Raw genomic sequence first — 21,996 nt, forward strand, 5'->3', positions numbered from 1 at the left:
TGTTCCGGCACAATCCACGAAGTTTGTAATTTGTGAAGCGTCTACAATCTTGGAATGTTGATAGACTTTGTAAAGGAAGCTACCTAAAGATTCCGTCCTAAAAGACTACATCCTGGTCAAGCCTTTACATTCTCATCCGGGCACGCCACAGGCTTCCCCTTCCGACAAAGCAGGCTAGCAGAGAACACCGGCCACTTCTTCTTCTTAGCCACCTCGACAGCCTGATGACGAATATGATGTCGTCTCAAATGCAGAGAGTAAGGCTTCGACCGATCAGCAAACAACTGAAGATTCTCCTTCTCCCCGCCCCCTAGCTTCTCTACAGCCTTAACAGTCCGCTCCTGCGAGAACGCAAACGAAGTACCAATAATCTTGAACTTCCGAGCCATCTGATGGAGATCGGAAGAATGCCAATCATCAGAGACCCAAGAGGGTTTCGCATTCCAGGGCAGCCGTCTCTCCTTCTTAAATGCACGCCACCATTCCTCGGTCGATAACCGGCCCTGTTCCCCACTAACAGCATGAATGCACCCACTCGTCTTCAACGCCACATGGACCAGCGTCCGATCCACCACAACATCAACCGGGACCTCGTCGATTGTGGATTCTTGCTCTGGATTTTGACATCGTGTTGAGAGCCTGATTCGCCGACCTGGGTGTAACATGTACTCTGCCGCACAGATTGTCGAAGGGGCTCCGTGCGAAGTTGCGAAACCGGGGTATGGGAACTTATCGGCTGGTCCGAGGACAGACGGTCTGATGATTAGGACTTTGTCCATTTTGTTACGCTCGGCTGCCTTCTGCAGGACTAGTCGCTCGGCTAGGTGTTTGGCGTATGCGTATGGCCATGGGAAATCATGGCCGTCGTATTCGTCTGATGAGCCCGTTTTCTGTACTGCGCTCCATGCTTCAAGTGCAATCTTGTAATAATCTTCTTCCTCCCTGCCGAGGGGATATACTCTCTCGTCGACGGATACGTCGGTCGATTCGTTGGATTTCCATAGATGGGCGTTGGCATATGCAGTGGAGAAGTATACGTAGCGCTCGAGGTTGGTGAATTTCAGGGCATATTGTGTGAGACATATGCTTGGTGCTAGCACATTATAAGCTAGTTCTCGCAGAGAATTTTGTAATTGAGCTGATGCTGCGATGTGGATCACAATATGAACTGTCCGTTTCAGCATCTGTATTGTCTCTTCTGGTAAACTCATTGTCGCGGTATTTCCCAATTCGCCGTCAAGGATAGTTATCCGCTCGTTTTCGGTGAGGATCTGTGCGGCAGAGGGAGGAAGCATGTCGGACCATTTTGCTTTTGCTTTACTGGTCATTCAAGTCAGTAAGTGCTGCTTTGGCCTATATATTCTGACTTACTCGGCGCCACCCCGACATAGCACATATACTCGTTTCGGAGACGACTGACTCAGAAGTCGGCACAGAAGCGCAGTTCCAATAAACCCCGTGCCCCCGGTAATGAATAGGGTCTTGCCATTATAATAGTCCCATATCATGATGAATCCATGCAAATTGAATAGCCGCTACCCGCCTTCATGAGTAAAATGGAAATATGTAGGACCAAAGGGTGTATGCAATGCTATAAAATCGTAGGAAGGGGCTTCAAGTGGGTCTATGGGCAATATAGAACCGGTTAATATATATTGTAGTCTATTGGATCTCATCTAGACGCTCGATGATGGCAATGAACTCCGGTTTCGGGCACATGCAGACAGATCTGCAGGTAAGATGGGGCGGATGCAGCTGTGTGACCCATCTGTGACCCATCACACTAGGGTAGAGATCGGGGCCCAGCCATTCGGATTATTTCAGAGTAGCGAAGCTGTAGAGATGGACAGAGAGTATCTAAAGGGTGGTGATGTATCTTGAAGTTGGAATAGCAGCGGGAATTGGGATACAAGTCGGTACTTGATAAGACGAAAATAATGCAATGTGATCAGCATGCCGATCTATCTCAAATGTTTGAAATATCTATCAAACTAGCCTCGCCTAAGACGAGACTCATAAGAAAAGGGGTGAGATTTAAGTTTGGCTGTGATTCAAGGAATCAATGCACACCGCTTCATGCAGCAACTGGCTACATATGCATCCATATATTGCGTATGCATTGTGGCGCACACCTGTACGGAGTAGTGTCTTGGATTGTACTCGTCAAGCTCTAAACTCTAGTTAACTCATGCGGAACAGATTGAAACCACATCAGATACATTATCTCCCGGGCCGAGCCCTAGTGGATCATCCAAGCCAAGCAACAGTCAAGATGTTGATATCCGATGTCTAATCCCTCCTTAGAGCCAGTGTTATTGCTCTCCCTTAACAAGCTATCCAATCCAAGCCTCGCCCTTTTACCCAATTGTTGAGGGCCACAATGTAATAATGTGACGAACAGCAAGGGAGGCCCCTAGGACAACGCACCTATATTGTTGGGCAGTGATAGATACCTTAGGTGTAAAAGTATATTCTGTGACATCTCTATTGGCCCTGACACGTAGCCAAATAAGAGTCCAACATCCTACGGAGTACTTATATTAAAATAACCTGGTATTTGTGCCTTACAGCAAAAGACAGCAGCTTATATTTCTGCGGACGTCAATAACAACATGCGATTAGTACATGACTCCCTGCCAGTACATCTCCAATATCCTTTGACAAGACTCCTACTGGTTTTCGGCAATTGTGAGCGACAGGCCTATGTGGGGCCAAATGTATTATACAACATTCCAGTGGTGGTGTCTGCCATGGTGCAGAATTCCTAATGGAGTATGTCAACAAGCTCATTCGACGAGATCCACAAGGCGGGCATTCCGTAGGGCAATTATGTGGGGATGAACGTCAAAGTTGGGATAAACATACTTCATCTCTATAGAGATATCAACATATTTTATTTTGTGGCCTTATCCTGTCCCTTTTATTTCATATAACATGCTAGGTCGATTTCACAGAGCAAAGTTTTGCATCACGTCTTCTTTTGACTACATTTCCTAAAATACATTCTAATTATCTTCAATCCTGTCAAGATGAAACCAGGTCCACTCGATATGGGCTATGCCCGACCTCTCGAGTTCACCCTCTCAGTCGTCGTGAGGACCAATCCTAGCCCGCTCGACTTTCAGTTTGCTGCTGATACCCTCGTCTTACAATGGCCTGTACTGAACTTGCGAATGGATCCGTTGGTAGGTACTCAGCAACATCGATAACTGTGCGGAGACTAACACTGAACAGAAAACCAAATTCTTGGATCCAAAAGACCCCGGTGACCTGACCGAGGTATGGGAGGGGAAAACACTTAAACAAGAACTCAGCGACATTGTCGCAGTTTCTTCCGAGCCGGACTCCCCACAACTGATTGACTCTGCGGCACTCGACAAGGCGTTGGATTTCGGGTATGGGTTGGTACACGCATGGAGGCAGCGAGTATTCTCCATTCGAACTGTATTCTTGACCGATGCCTGCATAATCGGGTTCAGGTTTCTGCAGTCCCTCTGCGATGCAAATGGTAATTGATTATTTAGAGATCAACAAAGCAGTAGAGCTGACATTGTGATTATAGGCGCCCATCAAATAGTCCAGGCTTATTGCACCCTCCTCAGGGGGGAGAATATTACCCACACTATCCATACCCGACCACCCCTGTCCCTGAAATCAGAAGTACTCGAAAAATGCGCCGAGAAGGTTGAGTCCCATCAGATCGCAGATCTGCACGAACATTCTACGTGTCGCACTTGGGTAGCCGGAATCGGGGCACTCGGGAAGCAGATCGGACGGAATATATGCTATCCTTCAGCGAGACGGATCAGCAAGACCTTGCTGATCCCCCGGAGGCAAATTCAGAGCTGGTTAGAAGAGGCCGAGAGTGACAAGGCCAAGGTAACTGAGCATGATCTCGTGGCAGCTTTTATCTACAAGGTAAGTAGTGTCACCTTCGTTCTGTTTACACAAACTTGAACAAGCTCACTGAGACCATATACAGGCTTCTTTACATCCACCGACTGCCCACAGCTTCGGCCTAGCCATCGATATCTCAAAACAGGTCCAGTCCAAAGCAACCCTCTACAACCCCTGGTACATGATGCCCGTACCGGACCCAATACCAACAAGCGAATATAACTCCCCTTCATTGATTCGACTCGCAACACACATCCGGCGCGCGGTTCACGAGGGCCAGCAGCCAGAATGCATTGGAGAGATTGTTGATCAGCACAAGAGCCTGAAGAATAACCCCATGATACCGAAATCGTATGGTGGCCGAGCGGCTCAACCGCGCATCGCTTCTTGGAAAAACCTGCCGCTTTATGATCTCGATATCCAAGGTGAAAGGCCGCTCTTTGTACAGGGCAGTGTTGACTACTGTGGACTTTTGCGTGAGACTAAAACTCACTTGGATGATTTGTTGGTGACGTGGAAAGCGCGGGGTTGGGGTGGGGAGGATGGGGGTTATTGGGTTCATGGGAGATTGCCTGAGGCTGTTTGGAGGCGTATGATGGATGACTTGAACTGCTGATGTTGGTTCTTTTCTCCATACGACTGAAGCGTGTGTCTACCTAGGTATCGTGTTGTGAAGTATATCTTTAATGCCTTTATATTACTGAAAAAGGATGAGATTGTGACATTCTCTACTTACCATTTGATTTTAACCTGTTCAACATGTCAGATAGAAATCTAAGAAACATACGATCACCCGCTAAAGTGGCAATTGGGGTATCCCCGCACAAGATGGCGCTTGAGCGCAATAGTCAAGTCCACGCGACCTTATCGTATCGGCTTTTGCTCTCGGGAGATCGTCGCGACTCTCTTTATACTGGAATGGTGGGGATATGAGGATGTTCTCAAATGCTGATACCTAGGATCCGTTTCTTTACAGTTGGTATAGCTTCCAATCTGCAGCTGAACAGCTTCAAACCAGAAGATGTCCCCTCCCGCTACAAAACGAGCCTGCGATCAATGTCACACTCTGAAAGAAAAATGTCGACGACCGAGTACAACGACATCATGCGAGCGATGCGACCGCTTAAACCAGACCTGCCAAACGACGCGGAATCTCGCGAGACCGGGGCGAAAGCCACGCGACGCAAGAAACCTATCCTATACTCTTCCAACCTCATTCCTCAGCTCGGTCACCCGCAGCGCAAAGACCCTCGACCTATCTTCATGCAAGAACACCCCCTATCCCGATCTCTACCTCCCATTCGACAAAGGCCTAGCCAGCAACCCAGCCCTATTCCCCGAACTGAGACCAATGGGAAAGACACTTCCTCAATCTCATGAAAGACATCGTCGTACCATCCCCACTAGACAAATTCCTAATCGGACCAAGCTTCCACGAGTCAAACCACCGTTTCTTCGTGCAGAACCTGCTCCGCCCCGCCCCGACATCTATATTGAAACACGCCACAGTCGCCTGTGCCGCCGTGCTCCTCGGAGACCAAGATGCGCAGTACATGAAGACAAGCGTCGAAGTCGGACACCGGCGGGCTGCACTGGCTGTCTCGGGACTGCGGTCGTTGCAGATATCCAAGGAGCAGGATCTGGTTACTGCGCTCGTGCTCGGCGTGGCTATAGTGACGTTCGCTATGCATGTAGCCGATGGCCAGCCGGTGCTTATATCGCGTTATACGTTGACACTTGTTAAGCCGGTTTATCAGGCTATCCTGGGGATGGATCCTGGTGTTATGGATTTGTTGATGTGTTTGGTTAGTACGGAGACTTCGGAGTGTCTGCTTCGGTCTGAGATCCCGACTATCCGGGTCGGTGAACGGGATCGTTACAATGTTGTTGATCGGTATCTTGGGCTTAGCTCGTCGCTTTTTGCCCAGTTATATGATATCTGCGAGGCTGGTCATTTGATGAAAGTTACCGGTGGAAGAATGGATTTTGAAATGGTTGAACGATTGGCCACGATACAAGACTCCCTGGAGAAATGGCAGCCCTCATCACCGCCGGACTTTATTGAACGATTTACTCAGTCTGAGATTGTGGTAATGCTCGCTCAGGCGAAGGTTCCTCCGTCTTGCGGCTTTACTTATTGTGCATCGGCTACGCTATCCCTATGGGCAACGCGACAAGGAAGCATTGCAATTTTCCAATGCTATTACCGCGGAGATCGACATGGTCCTGCAATCTACAGGACGTTCAATACCATGCACGGCAATTGCATATATGGTAGCATGCTTTGAGATCACCGGGACAGAAGCGCGGGCAGCAGTCGCTGACAAGATCCATGAAGTTGTGACTTTCTCCAGGCAATCGCAGCTTCAAGTTATGCGCACCCTATCCTTAGCATGGGATGCGAGGGATGGCGGTGACCAGATCTACTGGTTCAATATAGGTAATTATGTACGCAAGACACCTTGCACACAAACCCATGTATAATGTTCTAGTCTAGAAATTGTGCTATTATCCCAATATGTGGCAATAAATAGAAGTTTATTTATGTCCCATCATTGCAGCCCATGTTATCCGAGTCTGCTCGTCATGGATCTCTGGCTTTTCGATGAAAAAGAAGCTCTTCCCTGAAACGTGAAGAGCTCGGGAATGCATCTCATCACCAGCGACACGCATCCCCTTGGCATCTACCATGTCCTCCCCAGACAATAGCTGCAATATTACGCCAGTTACAACATCCATAGGAATGAATATTTCGCGAGGGAAGATCGCCTGAAACTCCTCAATGGCGAGAAGGGGCGTTTCCACCACCCCGGGACACAGAGCATTGACCCGGATTCCTTCTTCCCAAAGGCGCTCTCCAACAGAGCGAGTGAATCCAATAAGCGCATCTAGAAATTGGTTAGCCAACCCTGTAGAGTAATTCAGCTTGTTTATTCTCGACCCACGTTTAGTACTAGAGTACACAGGGGTTAGCATGCATGGGTATAGTCCCCCAATACTGGACGTGAGTATCAAATTCCTATACCCCTTCGTTGCCTCCGGAGAGCGACGAAAATAATGCATCGCAAGATAACTGGTATATAGAGCGCCGTTCACGTTGATATCGATAAGTTCGGAACCCGGCTCGGGCGGGATGCCAGTCTCAGACTTAGCGAAGAAATCGGTGTTGTCTGCTCTTCCGGCGTTCGCGAAGACAAAGTCTATTCGACCATTGGCATTGAAGACCTGATCGAATACAGTGGCTAGTTGTTGGTAATTGCGCACGTCGGCTTGGTAGAATGTGACATTGGAGAGGGAGGCTGCTGCTTCTTGGCCTCGCTCTTCGTTGCTGCCGATAACGTTGACCTGCCAGTTGCCGGTCTGGCTTAGGTGCTTGGCGACTGTGAGGCCGATTCCGCTGGCTTGAAGGGTTAGTCGATGGACGATCAGACTTCGGGAGAATTGTGGGAGAGTACATACTGCCGCCGGTGATAAGGGCAACCTTGGCCATTTTCGCGTGCAATCGAATAATGATATTTCTGTGAAAGAACCTTGCGAAGCGGTTTGGTGAAGGCAGTTTCTTTTCGCATTTCCTTCACATTTCGTCCATCGATCGTGTGGCTTGACGCTAATCGACGACATCTAAAGCTTCCCTTCTCTTGATTGGAAGGGCACATGTCCAGTCTGCTTACTATCGGAGTCAACAATTGGCCCGGAAGGATATTCATCACTTTGCCGTAGACCCATAGTGGAGACCGATGGAGTAAAACATTGCCGACATCCAATTATGCCACATGGTTGGGCACTTGGAAAGGGTTGGGACGAGGGTGCCCTGTTGTGGAGTCCTGAGTCATGGAGGGGAAAGTTATACCTTGAACATGACTGGCGGCTCTCAGATGTTGATCTCGTCGCCCTTGATTATAAAGCTGCAGGTCGGAGGAATTGCGACTGCAAGTATATGCTCAACACTCGCAGCTTAGGTGAACCTTGTCCCGGGGAATTGAGGCTACAGTCGGAACTTTTTGTTCGAATGGCCCTGCCCTATGTTGAAAGTTTGTGTACCTTGCTTGTAGCGTGGATAGCCTCGGAAATGCTAACTGCTTTGGATTCTTGGTGCGTTTAGAGCCAGCTAGGTTGGTCTAGTACGTCAGGGCGATCAAAGTACATATACACTAGGGGTATTGCAAGCCCATTGGTAGGGGACGTTACAAAATAGACTTCGCTTCGAAGTTAATTGAGGGCATAGGGCGATAGAGCAGTAAGGGAGAAGAGAGAGATCGAAGATGAAAGATGCCTAAGTGAATCTTCCAATGAGATACCCTGTAAAGAGTCGTGTAAAGAGTCGGGGCAAATGTTCTAATCTCCGATATAGCCCCTTACGAATGTCGGGAATCATCAGTGCCGGAGTCCATGTGGATGACATTTCCCGGCAGTTAAGCTATGAATTATATTGCTATTATACTGCAGAAACTATAATCTATTAAACAATTCCAATTAAGAGTGCATTAACCATTGTATTTATGCATTTCTGTGCGACAGTCCAGGAAAAGCAAGTAGAGACCGTCAATCGAGGTGGGATCGAAATGCAACGGAAATGCAATCCAGTACAATCCGGCTGCATGAGACATATGAACCTCGTAATGAATGACAAAGACGCTGTCAAGTGGATCAACTATACCGGCTAATTTCCACTAACTTCCACCATGTGGGCTGTAATCGGAGGTGTCTGCTGTCCGATGGACATATCATATCGGGTCAACCCCAGACCTCAACTGTCTGTGGATCTGCCAAAACGGCAATTCCGAAAGAGTATTTGATGACCTGCATCGCTTCTAATTATTGGATGATCATGGCGCTTTCGGCGTTTTTCACTACGTTGTGCGTTGTACGGAGTACATCTGGAGACACCTGTGGATTGGGATTGTCCGTCTATCCATCCATTTCGAATTATTCTCCTAGGGCCGAAAACTCTACTTCAGTTTATCTGTGATCTTCTCTATAGACTTCTTTATTGTTGCTCCCTTGCTTGGAATATAGGGATGAGTTCCGAATTTTGTTAATCTGCCGTGAGAACTTGACTGCAATGAACAATAATTTCTCGCTGCATATTTCCAATAGTTATCTCAGTGAAAAGCAATGTGCCAGATATTGTCATTTCCACAGGTCTTATCCACAGAGTTCTCGGGAAAAATGACTTGCAAATAAAGTGGATAAGTGGACCTTACAAGTGTCAGATCCAACCTTGAAAATCTGATATATCCACTTTCCCAAGATGATACGTCGGGAAAGGGTTCCTGTGCTTTTATATGATTGGTGAAATCTCTATGGTCAACACAATGCTCTGTAAGTTTATGATCTGACGGGCCGTTGATTCCCAGCATATTGCTTTTTCTCAAGGCAAAGGAGTCCCATAATGCAATCTGTAATCGTTCGCATTGGACCATGCCTTGGTTGAACTGCCATCTGCACCTAAACAATGCCCTGTCATCAATGTGATCGGTAAACCTTTCATATCATCTATCTTTGTTGTACTTTTGTGGATCTGAAAAGATATGACAGATCCAGGCTACATACATAGATGCGGTCCCTCCCCCTTCCTCCCCCTTCCTCATCTCCTCCAAGTATATTAAAGACCCGAAACACGGCTCTCAATGATTCCAAATCATCCAGGCCAACAACTTTCTCTCCTTTAATTTTACCTCGTTGTTGGTGTTGATCCACACCTGCCTGTGATGTCTTCCCCAGAACCCTCCTCCACTCCCACGTGGACGCCAGGTGACTTCGAACACCCGAATCAAGACCTACGCCGGTCGATGATTATTGCGTTGGTGTTCGCTTACACCTTGTCGACTCTCGCCGTGGTTCTGAGAATCCTGGCGAGGAAGGTGACCGGGAGCCAGCTTTTCATGGACGACTATTTGATTATGGTTGCCCTGTTCTTCAAATATGCATGCTCCAGTGGAGTCGTTGTTCGTAAGTGATATCGGATACTCCATCAGACAACTTGATACTAACACCGGTATTAGTCCTATTCAATGGAATGGGGTCCCACATCACAATGATCCCAGCGAAGAATCTCGTGGTTTACTTCCAAGTACGTAACAACCTCAGCCCTATGAAAGTACCACGCATTGACTCGAGATAGCTCGGATTTGCCAACAACTTCATCTACACTGGCTGCATCGCGTTCATCAAATACTCGATTCTGGCGCTGTACAAGCGACTCTTTGCAGTCCGACACATGACAATTGCAGTGAACGTCATGTTTGGATTCGTCACTCTTTGGGTCGTGGGTGTTTACGTTGCCGGTGCTCTTCTGTGCATTCCAACCAAAAAGTTCTGGGACCAGTCGGTTGAAGGAGCCTGTCTTGACCCCGCCAAATTCTACTATGGCTTGCAGATCCCCAACATCCTCTCCGACCTGATTCTCCTCGTCATGCCCATGAGAGTCGTATGGACATTACCGATCCCAAAGTCCCAGAAGGCACTTCTTTCCGGAGTCTTCCTCGTCGGTGGCCTGTATGTTTGATAGTTTCTATTGGTGCTGCAGTGGAAAGCGTACTAACATTCCTGTCTAGAACCTTGATCTTCGATATCTTCCGCCTCAATGCCATGATCCGACTGGTTGAGCTAGGTCCTGATATTACCTGTAAGTACCGTGCTAATATTCCCTTCAATCTCGTGATCTATATTCCTAACTTCTCCAGACAACCAAGTTCCCGTCATTGTGTGGACCTGTATCGAAGCAGCAGTCGGAATCACCGCTGCTTGCCTCCCGAACCTCCGCCCTCTGTTCAAGATGGGTCATCGCAACTTCTGGTCTCAACTCAGTTCCTCCAACAACGTATCGGAGATTTCCGAAAGGACACTTGTGGGCTCGGCCAATCCTGGATGCACTGTCACTTCCACTATCACTTCCAACCATAAGAGAAGTGGCTCCTACGCGGTTCGGCAGACTTTTGAGATGCCTCCGTATGAAGACTACAGGGATGAGAAAGCGGTGGAGAGGGTTTAAGTCTGCGGATCTTTTGAGGAATGAAGCGGCTCCATGCGGATTGCACATGGTCGGGGGGAGTCAGGCGAAATAGGAAAATTCTGGCACACTCATTTATATTCTTCTTTGTGATACCTTGATACTATACACCTTTAGTCTTTTCTTTACATACTTTTATGAGCTTATCTCAAAATATTATATACCATTTCTTAATGTCCCAGGATGTTTCTTCCGTCATATCTCTCCTCAATCTTACAGGGTTGATGTGCTCATGGCATATCCCGTCGATAAGAGCCTTCGTCCAGGCAACTAATTCAGTCCAGGATGTGCTACTCGGCCCAACACACGGCCCATCTCCATGGTTGCATGTAGGTTGCTACAAGTATCGAATGAAGTTAGGATGGCTAACCACCTCGAGATTGGGACTTTAAGAATCTCTGCATCCCTAGATTTATCCGCTCGTTTGACGCATGCTCCGTAACAAGCGTTGCAGATATCGTCAAGTTTAATAAAGAAACAGCGAAAAAGAACCTCCAACTCGTATGTTGACAGGGACACGATCCTACGATCTTGCAGTGAAGAGGTACTGACACAACGCAGCATTCATCGAGCAGAATGACCTGGAAGGGGCAATGAACGCCATTGACGAAAGGGAACGAATAGATGGACTGAAACAAGATCTTCGCAGGGCTGCGAGAGATATTCTGGACGACCTATTTGGCAAGGAAAAAATCAATATCCTGGCAGCTCCGGGAGATTCCCCGCTACGTGTTCATGCTTCTGCTGCAGGTAACAACTCACCAAGTGAACATTTGACTCGCCGTTGCTAGTAGGATTAGGGCATCCTGTCGCCACAGTCACGATAGGACAACTCCGCTACAACGACCGGCCTTTCGGTCTATGTCTGGTGGCCAGGGTGAACGAGGAGGAGACTCTATTGCGGTTCATAGGGGTGTACGAAAAGTTCGCTAAGCCTCGTCCTCTTCCGAAATTTCGAATGGCCGTATAAACTATTAATTATACCCCTCGGATCTTCTCGTACTCAGGCAAAGCCCATCTGACCATCCATTCACATTCAAGAATCTGCTTCGCAGCAGAGCGGTCCTCAGGCCTGAATTCAAGCATCGACTTCAGCATCTTGAAGATAGCCTCTCTCTCAGCCGGTTCAATGCGCGACATCTTTTTTCTCTGTCGAGGCTCCTGCATATCTTGTTCGAATCTGACCTCCCACGACCGGTGCGGGTCCCGTTCCCGATTGATCGGCTTCCCATCTTCTGCGAATCTACCATGTCGTCCCTCCCATTTGTTCCACCATTCTACGGGTAGGATACCAAGGGTATCCACTTGCTCACAAGTAATGCTATCTTCGGTCGCGAACATACCGTCAAAAAGCGAGTTCTGGCCTATGATTTCCCATAAAGAGCATCCGAGTGACCAGATATCTGATGGGAAGGATAGAGCCTTATGTGGTTCGAGGCGAGCCTCTGGTGGCCGGCCCACAAGCGGAGTGTGTGATTCGAATCTCTGTTGCTTGGTAGGAGAGAACGCCTCGCCGAAATCGCCGAGTAGGATTTTAGCTTCTGCGAGTTCGATTTTATCACTTGTTTCGCCAAGCCACATTGGCAAAACGGCGCGTGATGGGATATTTCGTGGGAGTGATTGCCCATCGAAACGTCTAATTGCTTCAAATTCCGGTTCTCCGTACTTTTTATGAAATTCCTCCACGGAGAGTTGGCTTAGGTCAAAGGGCAACTGGAAGAGAACATTTCCATAATGAAGATCTCCGTGGACGAATACCTGGGAATGGACGTATTCAACGGCAAGAACCAGCTGTGCTGACAAGGCCCGAGCAACCTCCATTTGGAAAAGGCGGTTGTATGAGGCGTCTTTTGCCTCGGAGAGACTCATTCTTGCCGGTGTGGTCACGTAACAAGCGTGTGTACCATTCGGTCCTTGGACCTCAAATCTATCTATTATTGAAGGTATCATTGTCTTTCCTAAGCTGGTGCTGGTGCTTGAGCTTTGTTGCGAGTTGGAAAGGTCCGAAACGACGCTGAATTCTAGCGGGTTCGAATCCGCGGTGCACAGTTTGATGGCGACGTATCTGTTATGTTTCTGATCTCGAGCCAGCCAGATCGTCGAGTATGTGCCGTGGCCAAGTTTTTGAACCACTTGATAGCGACTGTGAACATGGTCGCCGATTGTTATGGGGTGGTAGCCCCCCACGCGATAGCTTTCTAGTCTTTCCACTCTTTCGATGGGTTCATAAAGGTGATGCGAGGAATCACTACCCTGAGTGTGAGACCTGCGAGCAGCAATGCAGGAAAAGTCGCGGAATTGGTTGTGGTAATGCTGAGTTCGTCGGGGTTTGCAATGAAAAAGCAACAAACGCGCCCGGAAAGGCTGAAATGGGGTTGGGATTAAATTCCTCATGGTACAGCTAGCTCTGAAGCTGGATTTCACGTGAAAAAAAAAATCATTACAAGGTTGGGAGACGAGCCTGTCGCTACTCGGCGCGTCGATAGATCGGCCTGTTGACAGGGGCGCCGGTCAGCCTGGTCTGATCGACGTGGCGTCCGTTAGTGCTGTCTGATTCGAGGTACCTCCTGGAGGCTGACGGTAAGGGTGACTCATATGTTAACAACTGATAGTGTCGGGGTGTGCGAAAAGCTCAGTGAGCTGCTCGGGGTGAGTAACTACCCTATGCTCCAGGGGTCGCCCCCGAGGTCCGGGAGCCGACCACTTCCCGCAATCTACCCCAACACTACAGTTTCGAGAGACACACCTGGCAGGGAACTCCAATTTGTACATTCTAGTAGGTTAATATCTAAAGAGTCCGATGGCTAAGCTGATTTGCCGCCATTTTCCTATAACTCGGCGCCGTGGCAATCCTAGCCTTCTTACCCCAGAGCAGAAGTGGGATAGGGATCAACAGAGTTAGAAAAGCGAGCATTGCAAGCAGAATATGCAAGTCTCGCATGCCCATCCCATTGACCCAAGGCGTTAGCGCAAACAGTACAATCACCGAGAAGATGTTCCGCATAAAAATGACTCCGATTAATGCGTCACCAATAATCTAGAAGCCAACAAGTCAGAAAGAGAACCCAAACACCCAAAATGAATAGGTACTCACGTCTTGGTAGCAGTCCATGAGATACGAAAGCGTGATGCCACTAATAGACGCAAGAGAAAATCCAAAGAAGCCGAATCCAACGGCGAGAAGAGCCCAGTGCGCACCCTAGAAAGTGTTAAATCGTTCAAACTTGATGTCTTGAATGCATACTCACATAGGCAAGACCCAACCCGAACATAAGTATTCCCCCAGGGCCAATAATGGCAATAGGTAGAGCAAGCCAAAGACGCATCTCCGGTTCGTAAATACCGCCATTGCGCTTGGATAACCACAGAATAGATTTATCGCTCAAATGTCCACCAAAGGGGAAACCAAGAAGAGCCCCAACAAATGGAGCCACGTTCATCAGCCCAACCCCAATAGCATCGAAGTTGTAAGGCGGTATAATCATGTAAGACGCCTGTAGCGACGTCATGATCGCGAACCAGCTCAGCACAGAACCATACGTGATAGCCGCATACGAAACCGCCGGGAAGGTAAAGAGCGCCACGATAGGCTGATAGAAATGCGGCCACAGCGCTTCGTCAGTGGGGGTTACCAAGGCCATGCGCTGGAAATAGGTCTTCATCTGAATATTCGGGTTGGTATGTACGCGACTAGCGACCGTCTCATCAGCGCTCTTTGCATCTGCTACGTCGCCATCTTTGTGTGATTTGGACAGGTCACCTGTGTGTTGTGTATCTGCGGTAACCTCGCGACCATCCATAATGGGGACGTATTTCGATTCCTCGAAAAGGAATATCACACAGAGTAGTGTGACCCCGAAGAAAATCACACACCACCACCACATCCACCTCCACCCTTGTGCCACCACGATGTATCCCGATGCCACGGGACCAAGGAAGGCACCTGCAGATTGGACAATGACGTACCAGCCGTTCATGGTGGCGTGCTGGTGCACGAAGAACATGTCTGCGATGGTAATTTGCACGACGATCTCACTGATTGCGCCGCCGATGCCGGATATCGCGCCGCTGCCCATTAGATCGCCGATGGTGGTCATTTTCGCTTGCCAGATGCATGCGGCGAACTGTAGGGCTACGCTGAGTATGTAGATTGGTCGTCGGCCGTATTTGTGGACTAGGGGCATGAAGAATATGCAGCCTACGGCGAGACCGCCGTAGTTGGTGGCTGCGTTGGCGTTTAGTATGTCGACTGTGAAGTTGAGCTCGTTTCCCATTGGGCCCCATGCTGTGAAGCCAATGTCGAGTTGTACGAAGGTCCATAGCACGAAGAAGCTGACTAGGGTGAAGTTGAGGGCTTTGCGAGCTTTGGACCAATTAAGGGGATCGTTGGGGTCGGCTGATGGGGTGGGGAATAGGACCAGTTGGTCTCTAGATTGGTGGACTGATGGTATAAGTCAAGGTTGTACTTGTATTGTAGTACCGTACTTACTATCTTCTAGCCTGACTGTCCCTGGAGCCCAAATGGTCTCATCTTGGTGAGTGTCGTTCTCCATAGTTGAGAGGTGGATGAAGGGAAGGGTGAATCTGAGCGAGCATGGCCATGATCTGTCTATTTAAGGACTTCAATTGCGGACATTCTACCGCAGCCTTATCAAGTTCGAATATATGCGGGGAAACTCTCCAAGTCTACTTCCCATGTGGCCCTGATACTCAAACTGGTCGAATCAGGACGCGTAAAACATGCCGGCTTGGCAGACTTCCCCCGCTGATCTGATGATCTTCGACTCTTATAGGCCTCTAATTCCAGCCGTTACTGGTATCTTTGACTCTGTCGATCACTCTGTCAAGCTAAGCCTCTAGCTGCAAAACGTCTAGTTTCAACCTGAGACACTGATAAGAGAACAACGATTGACTACAACTATACTCCGCACACCGAGCAGACATTCAAGCAATATCCTTTCAAAGCAAACTAATAAAAAAACTTATTCAAGTGACCAAATATAAGCACGAAACATCTCTCGACTATAGTCACTCCACGGGTAAACAGTAAGATCAAAGTCCGGCTTCAACATTCTCCGATTCCTCTCCGTCAATCGAAACCCATCCTCAAGCTCATCATTACAACAAGCACACTGAGCCGTACAATGACCCCAACCCTTCCTCCTCATCGGATCAGGTGGGTTCTCACAACATTTGCACTGACGACCACAGCACCCCCCGCGCCTGGCACAATCCTGGCGCAACCACTCACTCTTGAGATACCACTGCGGCTCCTTCCGAATCCACTCATATCCACTCTTGATAGGTCCCACGGGACAACCCGCGAGGAGGGTGTCGTATATCCGCTCGAGACGCACATACTCGTGGTCCAGGGCTATCAGCTCTTCGATAAAATCCGGTAGAGCGGCTTTGGCTGATTCGGAGCCGGCGTGGTATTTATGGATATACTTCTTGAGGAAGTTTTCGCGTTGGGTGATTTCGCGCAAACGCTCTTCTGTTTCGATGATCGATTGCGCCCAGCGAGATAGGACTTCCCAGTCTGTCTCCCACCATATATGTCGCTTGCCGCGGATGATCTGCCAGTTGATCCATCTGTTAGAGGTCTCTGCGACGTCCTGTATATAGTTGAGGATCTCCTCGAGCGCTGGGAATCGGATTTGCTTGACTGGGTTCTTCATCTTGGGTTGCTGTTCTGGAAATGCATATGGGAGGCTGGTTTGAGGTTATTTGAAAGGGTAGACATGTTACATCACTTTTTATCATCCGATCAGTTGAAATTGTGAATATGGTTTACGTGTCCATGGTGGAACATTGGCTATGAGATATAGTTTATTCCCGAAAAGTTTGACAGAAACAACAGCCAAATTGGGCTATCCCAATGTACGGCAGTGTATAGCCGCAGGTGCGCCATATCGTATTTTGCCAGGGGAACATTTCTGAAAGCTAGTATGGGTATGTGTGCTCTATTGACAATAGAAGTCGAGATATGGAAGGTTATATATAGAAAAGTTCCCTTTTATAGGCTAAGCCTTTTCCCTTTCCTAGTATCTACCTAATAAACTAAGAAGAGGAAGGAAATGTCTATATAACTAGATATACAATAAGAAGACTACCGAAGGAACTACTAAAACAGACCACTAAAAAGATGAATAAAAAGACTAAGAAGGTTATAGCCAACATTCAAAGGATTTCGAGTGGTAGAACGTCGATAAAGAGGGGAAGAAGTCCCGAGCTAATCAAATGCATCCCGAGGTCGGACTTGCTCCATCGGCCTTGGTGGGGTGTTGACTATAATTTCAGATCATAGTGCCATTTTATCCCTAAGTATTTTGCAAAGTGAAATTCTTGACACAGTTAGAGTCACCAGCCCAGCATGTCCCATGATACGCCAAAGCGCCGGGTGTTGGTGATCGGATCAGGTGGTGTGGGGACAATGGTCAGCGTCGCCCTCGAAAGATCTGGACAGGCGTCTGTCACTGCTGTTCTCCGATCCAACTATGAACAAGTTGTCCAGCACGGATTCGAAATCGAGTCCATCGACCACGGAAAATTATCGTCCTGGAGACCAAGCGCAAGTACGTAACCCTTGAAACCTTCCAAGTCGAAAAACAGCTAGTTAGTTTAGTCCTGTAAGTCCAAAGCTAACATATAACATAGTCCTCAATGCTGTCCCCCTAGCAGATCCCAACACCCCATTCGACTATGTGATTGTCACGATGAAGAACATCCCCGAAGTGAACAACATCCCCAAGATCATAGCACCAGCCATAACCCCAGAGCATACAACGATCGTCCTATTCCAAAACGGTCTGTATATCGAACCACCAATAGTCGCAGCATTCCCCACGAACGTGGTATTATCAGCGCCGACGTTCCTCGGCGCACACGAACACAACGGACACGTGGTACACGACGACCACGACTATTTCCACATTGGCGCATTTCACAACCCAACCGTGGATTCAGCATTCGAGCGCGCCAAGCTCGAAGAGTTCGCGACAATCTATAACGGAAGCAAAGTCGTCGATGCAAACGTCGTCGATGATATCGTCTTCTATCGCTGGCGGAAGGTGATCTGGAATGGGATTTTCAATCCCATGTGCGCTATCACTCAGCTTGACAGTGCTGCGGTGAGGCGATTCGGCGGCGAGCATAGTTTGATTAGACCAGGTATGGCGGAGATGGCGGCCATTGCTAAGGCGGATGGATATGATCTCGGGCCTGGTATTGTGGATGAGATGATCGATGTTACTCCGATCGAGTTGTCTTTCCGGCCTAGTATGTTGGTGGACGTGGATAAGGGGAATCCTATGGAGGTGGAGGTCATTCTGGGAAATGCTTTGCGCGTTGCGAGGGCGAAGGGTATACAGACACCGGTCTTGGATAACACTTACCGGTTTCTGAAGCTCACTCAGGCACGACTGCTGGCTGCAAGAGGGTTGATTGTTGAGCCGAAGGAAGTGCCAAAAGTAGATCTGATATAGTCGTCTGTCTAGACCTGCTTGGGTTTAAAGCTAACAACATTCAGCCCCATTAATACGAGTTATATGATCTACCCCGCTGGCACGAGTCCATCATTGCTTTAAACAGTTTCGCTATACCCGAGAAGCTCGGACACGACGGTGCAGCCACCTTCCTTGAAGCTTTTCAATGCCATCGACTCACCGTGCTGGTAAAGAGGAACTGCTTGCTTAGCTCGAGCTGCGGGGCCGATGATTGTAAAGAACTGGATTCGCTCATCTGCGAGCTCAACGAAAGGGGCGTCCATTCATTCCTAGGAATGTATAGCCAATGGCGGCCTTGTTTCGATCTCGTATGATCATATCATCCGGTGTCCAACTGATTCCTTTTTGCTGTCGGATAGCGAGAAGCTGAGCAAATTGAATCTGTTTCCTAGCTTGTACAAGCAGTGCACTTGCAATTTATAGCGAGATCCATCTGGCTTCCGCATCAGAAGTATGGTATCTCTAATACCATCTGCTCTAGCTTTCTGACATGCGCTGGAATCCCATCCAGGGCCTTCACCGGGTTTGTTGTTCTGTATGAGATAAACAGATCTCTGTTCGAACATATGTGCCAGGATGATCCGGAATGTAGCACCCGGTCGATGCCTGAACGCAGCTGGCGTGTTGGCATTAAGACTGCTGATCCAGCAAATCCAGTTTGTTCATGAGGTTTTTCGGCAGTTTGTTCATATAAGACAGCTTGCTCGGCAGCCTGCTAAGCCGATACAGCTTGTTGATCAGCTTGTTGAGCAACATTGGTACTCTTGAGAGTGAGATCAATGCTGATTCGATCGCTTTGCGATGCCCTTCAGATCCAGGCTAATTCTATAATCAAGCTTGACCCAGGGGAATATGTCGATGGATATACTGGGGACGACGCTGGTGATGGTATGGAGATTGATGATGATGATGACGCTATGGATATCGATTAGTGTCTAGAGATCAGTGTGAGACGAGACAAAGATATAAGTACACCACAAGCATTTCAATTGCTTTTTACGTGTACTTTGCTAATTTATGCTAAATTCAATGCGGCTAAATCTCAATTGTGTTTAAAAAGAGGATGGAATGTAAAGGGACAGACTCAAAGGAACTAGCCACCCCCATCATCATTATAGGTCTTTTCCAGGGAAGATGCTAACATGTTCTCATCAACACATAGAATCCGAGACAAAACTCAACCTGGAAGTATGCCTAATGCATGCGATCTCGTATGAGCATACCAACCCGAAGAGAACGATTTGAACGATCTGAAATTAACAATGACCGGTCTTGAATGAGTTGATAGCGAGCCTCTGCACTTGGCGCATCAAGCAACATGGCAGGTGAGAGACCTGTAGAATCCCGGATCTCTTTGTTTGCCCCAGCCTCAGATAACAGGCGCACCATGGCCTCGTTGTTTTTCAATGCAGCGTCTAGCAAGGGTGTTTGGGAAACCGGGCGGGCCGTCAAGTCTGGATCAATCCGCTTATCTGTAAGCAGAATCTCAACCAGCTCCTCTTCATTTGTGTCGACCGCGATGTGCAATGGAGTACGATCCGAAGAAGTAGAGTCCAAAAAGGGCACATTAGGATCTACGTCTTTCCGATTCACAAGCAGACGAACCAACCCAGGCTGTTTATTCAGGATAGCGCCATGAAGAGGGGTCGGTCCACCTTTTCGCGCAAAGCCTGCGTGAGCACCAGAGGATAGTAACATCTTCACAATTTCAGCATGGCCGTTTCGTGCAGCGGCGTTTATTGGAGTTATTCGGCCCGTGGAGTAGGCGTTCACTTTGATTTTCGGATGTGCTAGGAGCGTCGCAACCACCGCTGTATGACTATGTGCACTAGCTTGGTAAAGGGGCGTACACTTTGACGGGTCCCGAACATTTGGGTCGACTCCATAGTCTAAGAGTATCTTTACTATGGCTAAGTTGCCTTTGATCGCTGCTATAAGTAAAGGCGAGTAGCGGCCCGATTTAGACGGTAATTCGGCGGGGCTCTTAGTATCTGTCCAAGCTTGGAGGGCTCTCTTTAAGGTAAAACAATTTCCTGAATGTACTGCACGGTGGATAGCTGATCCGCCTGAATCCTTTGCATTGCGTACGTATAATTGTGATATGAGTGTTTGGTATATACCACGATTGACTTGGACGAAAGAAGCAAGATCGGATTCGTTATCAATCGCAGACGCAATTTGAATGAGTATCTCTGGGGGAAGTTGTGTAAATGACATGATTCCGAGATGTAAGAATGTTGCATGTGGACGAGATACTCGTGAACTGAGGGGGATGTACCATATTATGTAGCCGCGGCTAAGAGATTGAGGACCCTATAATATTCTAAGGTAATTAGCGGTAATATTGACAGGTTTCCGGTTTCAAACCCCTAGGTAATACTAGTGGCTTGGCAGGTCTCACCTTCACCCCAGTCAGTCACCCCCTTCACAGTATATCAACACACTCTTCGAGTGACCCTCTAGTTCCACTGCCAAGATACGCTAGATCATGTTAAAGATAGTCTAAAGATACAAACTTTCCTGTAACGATCTCAGTACCACGGTTTACTTTTAATAGATAGGTGCCTTCCAAGTCTCGTGATTGTATTAGGATTTTCCATGGGAATGCAAACAAATCAAACACAGCACTAGAGCTGGAGAGCGCCTCGAGAATCTGGCGAGCTCTCACTTCACTCTAAAAGTACTAGTTATACTAAAGATGATAACGCCCTCTATTTACGCCCTAAATCTAGAAGACCCCGAAAAACCTTGTACCAACGACCACGGTCCGGACCAGGAGACATGCACGAATGGAAAGCGAGCAGACCCACGCGGCCCCGGAACCCGTGGAGCTGACCAATACCGGAACCAGCACTGGACGAGTGACAACCAGAGATTTGCCAGATTATCGTACACCTGCAACAAACCATCGAGGAGCAAATCTTGCTAAGCCTTAGCACTACTTTATCAGCCTCTAATATGTTAAATAGTGTTGGAGCCTCTGGTCACGTCATATGGGTGACTGCCTGGTTTGTTAGGCTAGTCATGCCTGGTTGTTTGTCTCTTCTCTCTTAATGTCTCTCTCTCTCTCTCTCTTCCTGCTCCAGTCTTCTGTTAGTCTATGCCAATATAGCCATTCCACTCTGCTCTTTATTCTCGTGCCGCCGATAGGTTCTGAGCCCTTTGCTTGGTTTTCCTACTAAGACTCTATTAGTTCTTTTGCTGAGACTGATGCCTTTTTAACCCTAGTAACGTTATTTGTATGATACCCTACGTGTTGATCTGATCTGTAGATTTTTTATAGACCCACTTTTACCCGGAAACTTACTCGCGACTATCCGCTAGTAGTAGCTCTACCCTTAGACCCCTACTTTTTTGCTCGCGATTGTACGCTAGAAGTAACCCTGATTAGCCCGTTTGGTTACGTGTTGGAGCAGTCACGTGACAGCCCGGGTCCCAGGACTTCCAGTAGTTAGTGCAGATAGCTTCCTCTCTCTCTTCTTTTCCTCTCCAGAGTCCAATACAGTTTCCCCTGTATCATTTCATTCCTGCGTAGCCTTCTATCTCGCTGACAAAATCAAAGAATAAATGCTAGGAAGATCT

At 48.1% G+C, this 21,996-nt stretch overlaps 10 protein-coding genes across 10 annotated transcripts; 4 read left to right on the forward strand and 6 right to left on the reverse strand.

Moving 5' to 3' along the window:
* Positions 1-116: 116 nt before the first annotated feature.
* Positions 117-1,508, reverse strand: N7519_000746 (uncharacterized protein; the record flags this gene model as incomplete). The annotated part of the gene is made up of 2 exons (XM_057287524.1): positions 117-1,320; positions 1,372-1,508. The coding sequence occupies 2 exons, from the start codon at positions 1,506-1,508 to the stop codon at positions 117-119; spliced, it is 1,341 nt and encodes a 446-aa protein (XP_057153607.1).
* A 1,521-nt stretch (positions 1,509-3,029) lies between these two features.
* N7519_000747 (uncharacterized protein) lies at positions 3,030-4,513 on the forward strand (the record flags this gene model as incomplete). Its single annotated transcript, XM_057287525.1, has 4 exons — positions 3,030-3,185; positions 3,235-3,508; positions 3,563-3,918; positions 3,983-4,513. 4 exons carry the CDS (start codon positions 3,030-3,032, stop codon positions 4,511-4,513), a joined length of 1,317 nt encoding a protein of 438 aa, XP_057153608.1.
* Positions 4,514-5,273: 760 nt separating this feature from the next.
* N7519_000748 (uncharacterized protein) lies at positions 5,274-6,185 on the forward strand (the record flags this gene model as incomplete). Its single annotated transcript, XM_057287526.1, has 1 exon — positions 5,274-6,185. One exon carries the CDS (start codon positions 5,274-5,276, stop codon positions 6,183-6,185), a length of 912 nt encoding a protein of 303 aa, XP_057153609.1.
* A 250-nt stretch (positions 6,186-6,435) lies between these two features.
* N7519_000749 (uncharacterized protein) lies at positions 6,436-7,387 on the reverse strand (the record flags this gene model as incomplete). Its single annotated transcript, XM_057287527.1, has 3 exons — positions 6,436-6,785; positions 6,843-7,298; positions 7,357-7,387. The coding sequence occupies 3 exons, from the start codon at positions 7,385-7,387 to the stop codon at positions 6,436-6,438; spliced, it is 837 nt and encodes a 278-aa protein (XP_057153610.1).
* Positions 7,388-9,608: 2,221 nt separating this feature from the next.
* Positions 9,609-10,891, forward strand: N7519_000750 (uncharacterized protein; the record flags this gene model as incomplete). The annotated part of the gene is made up of 5 exons (XM_057287528.1): positions 9,609-9,849; positions 9,903-9,970; positions 10,022-10,395; positions 10,455-10,525; positions 10,584-10,891. 5 exons carry the CDS (start codon positions 9,609-9,611, stop codon positions 10,889-10,891), a joined length of 1,062 nt encoding a protein of 353 aa, XP_057153611.1.
* Positions 10,892-11,887: 996 nt separating this feature from the next.
* On the reverse strand, positions 11,888-12,778 carry N7519_000751 (uncharacterized protein; the record flags this gene model as incomplete). The annotated part of the gene is made up of 1 exon (XM_057287529.1): positions 11,888-12,778. The coding sequence occupies one exon, from the start codon at positions 12,776-12,778 to the stop codon at positions 11,888-11,890; it is 891 nt and encodes a 296-aa protein (XP_057153612.1).
* A 919-nt stretch (positions 12,779-13,697) lies between these two features.
* Positions 13,698-16,587, reverse strand: N7519_000752 (Major facilitator superfamily domain general substrate transporter; the record flags this gene model as incomplete). Its single annotated transcript, XM_057287530.1, has 5 exons — positions 13,698-13,946; positions 14,004-14,108; positions 14,158-15,350; positions 15,399-15,518; positions 16,161-16,587. The coding sequence occupies 5 exons, from the start codon at positions 16,585-16,587 to the stop codon at positions 13,698-13,700; spliced, it is 2,094 nt and encodes a 697-aa protein (XP_057153613.1).
* A 695-nt stretch (positions 16,588-17,282) lies between these two features.
* N7519_000753 (ketopantoate reductase family protein) lies at positions 17,283-18,393 on the forward strand (the record flags this gene model as incomplete). The annotated part of the gene is made up of 2 exons (XM_057287531.1): positions 17,283-17,484; positions 17,567-18,393. 2 exons carry the CDS (start codon positions 17,283-17,285, stop codon positions 18,391-18,393), a joined length of 1,029 nt encoding a protein of 342 aa, XP_057153614.1.
* Positions 18,394-18,491: 98 nt separating this feature from the next.
* On the reverse strand, positions 18,492-18,677 carry N7519_000754 (uncharacterized protein; the record flags this gene model as incomplete). Its single annotated transcript, XM_057287532.1, has 1 exon — positions 18,492-18,677. The coding sequence occupies one exon, from the start codon at positions 18,675-18,677 to the stop codon at positions 18,492-18,494; it is 186 nt and encodes a 61-aa protein (XP_057153615.1).
* A 931-nt stretch (positions 18,678-19,608) lies between these two features.
* N7519_000755 (uncharacterized protein) lies at positions 19,609-20,631 on the reverse strand (the record flags this gene model as incomplete). The annotated part of the gene is made up of 1 exon (XM_057287533.1): positions 19,609-20,631. The coding sequence occupies one exon, from the start codon at positions 20,629-20,631 to the stop codon at positions 19,609-19,611; it is 1,023 nt and encodes a 340-aa protein (XP_057153616.1).
* Positions 20,632-21,996: the final 1,365 nt, after the last annotated feature.

This window comes from Penicillium mononematosum (assembly GCF_028829835.1).
Source record: "Penicillium mononematosum strain IBT 11891 chromosome Unknown utg000001l:1.0-4488741.0:1.0-4491989.0, whole genome shotgun sequence".
Taxonomy (NCBI): Eukaryota; Fungi; Ascomycota; class Eurotiomycetes; order Eurotiales; family Aspergillaceae; genus Penicillium; species Penicillium mononematosum.